This window comes from Acanthisitta chloris, unplaced genomic scaffold, assembly GCF_000695815.1.
Source record: "Acanthisitta chloris isolate BGI_N310 unplaced genomic scaffold, ASM69581v1 scaffold34224, whole genome shotgun sequence".
NCBI classification, from domain to species: domain Eukaryota; kingdom Metazoa; phylum Chordata; class Aves; order Passeriformes; family Acanthisittidae; genus Acanthisitta; species Acanthisitta chloris.
The window spans coordinates 587-1010 of record NW_008671557.1 but is presented as its reverse complement, the minus strand read 5'-3'; the positions used below and the strand labels follow the sequence as shown (position 1 = coordinate 1010).

The following is a 424-nucleotide window of genomic DNA, read 5'->3' as shown; positions in this document are numbered from 1 at the left end:
CGGAGAGCAGGCTGCAGCCGTGCCGGGAGGCAGGATACCTGGTGCGCACCAGCGAGACCGGCAGCGGCAAGTACTCCATCGCGCTCAAGTGAGTGTGTGGGGGGCACAGAGAGGGGCTCCTGCCCCCGGTGAGGGGTGTCTCACCCTGGGGGGGATGTGACAAGTGCCACGCTCGGGGGATGCTGCGGCAGGAACCCCCCAGAGCCCTGATGGGGAGGGAGCACCCAACCCCGGCATCGGCACCCCCCGACCCTGGGGGGGATTCAGGCATCCTGGAGGGGCGGCACATTGTCGGGAGCGCCAGCGGCGTTTCCTTCCTGAGGAAGTAGAGCCCCTGGAGCCGAAACAATCGGAGCGGGACGGGAACAAACAGGGGTGGATGCGGCCGCGGGGCAGGCGGGCGCCCGCAGCAGAGCCGATGGCC

At 69.8% G+C, this 424-nt stretch overlaps 1 protein-coding gene across 1 annotated transcript in view; it reads left to right on the top strand.

Moving 5' to 3' along the window:
• The window catches only part of SHE (Src homology 2 domain containing E), a gene marked incomplete at its 5' end in the record, with an annotated part of 1649 nt that overhangs the window by 1042 nt on the left and 183 nt on the right, over positions 1–424 (top strand). Inside the window, 1 exon segment of the mRNA XM_009074146.1 lies at positions 6–88. Coding sequence (XP_009072394.1) covers positions 6–88 — 83 coding nt within the window.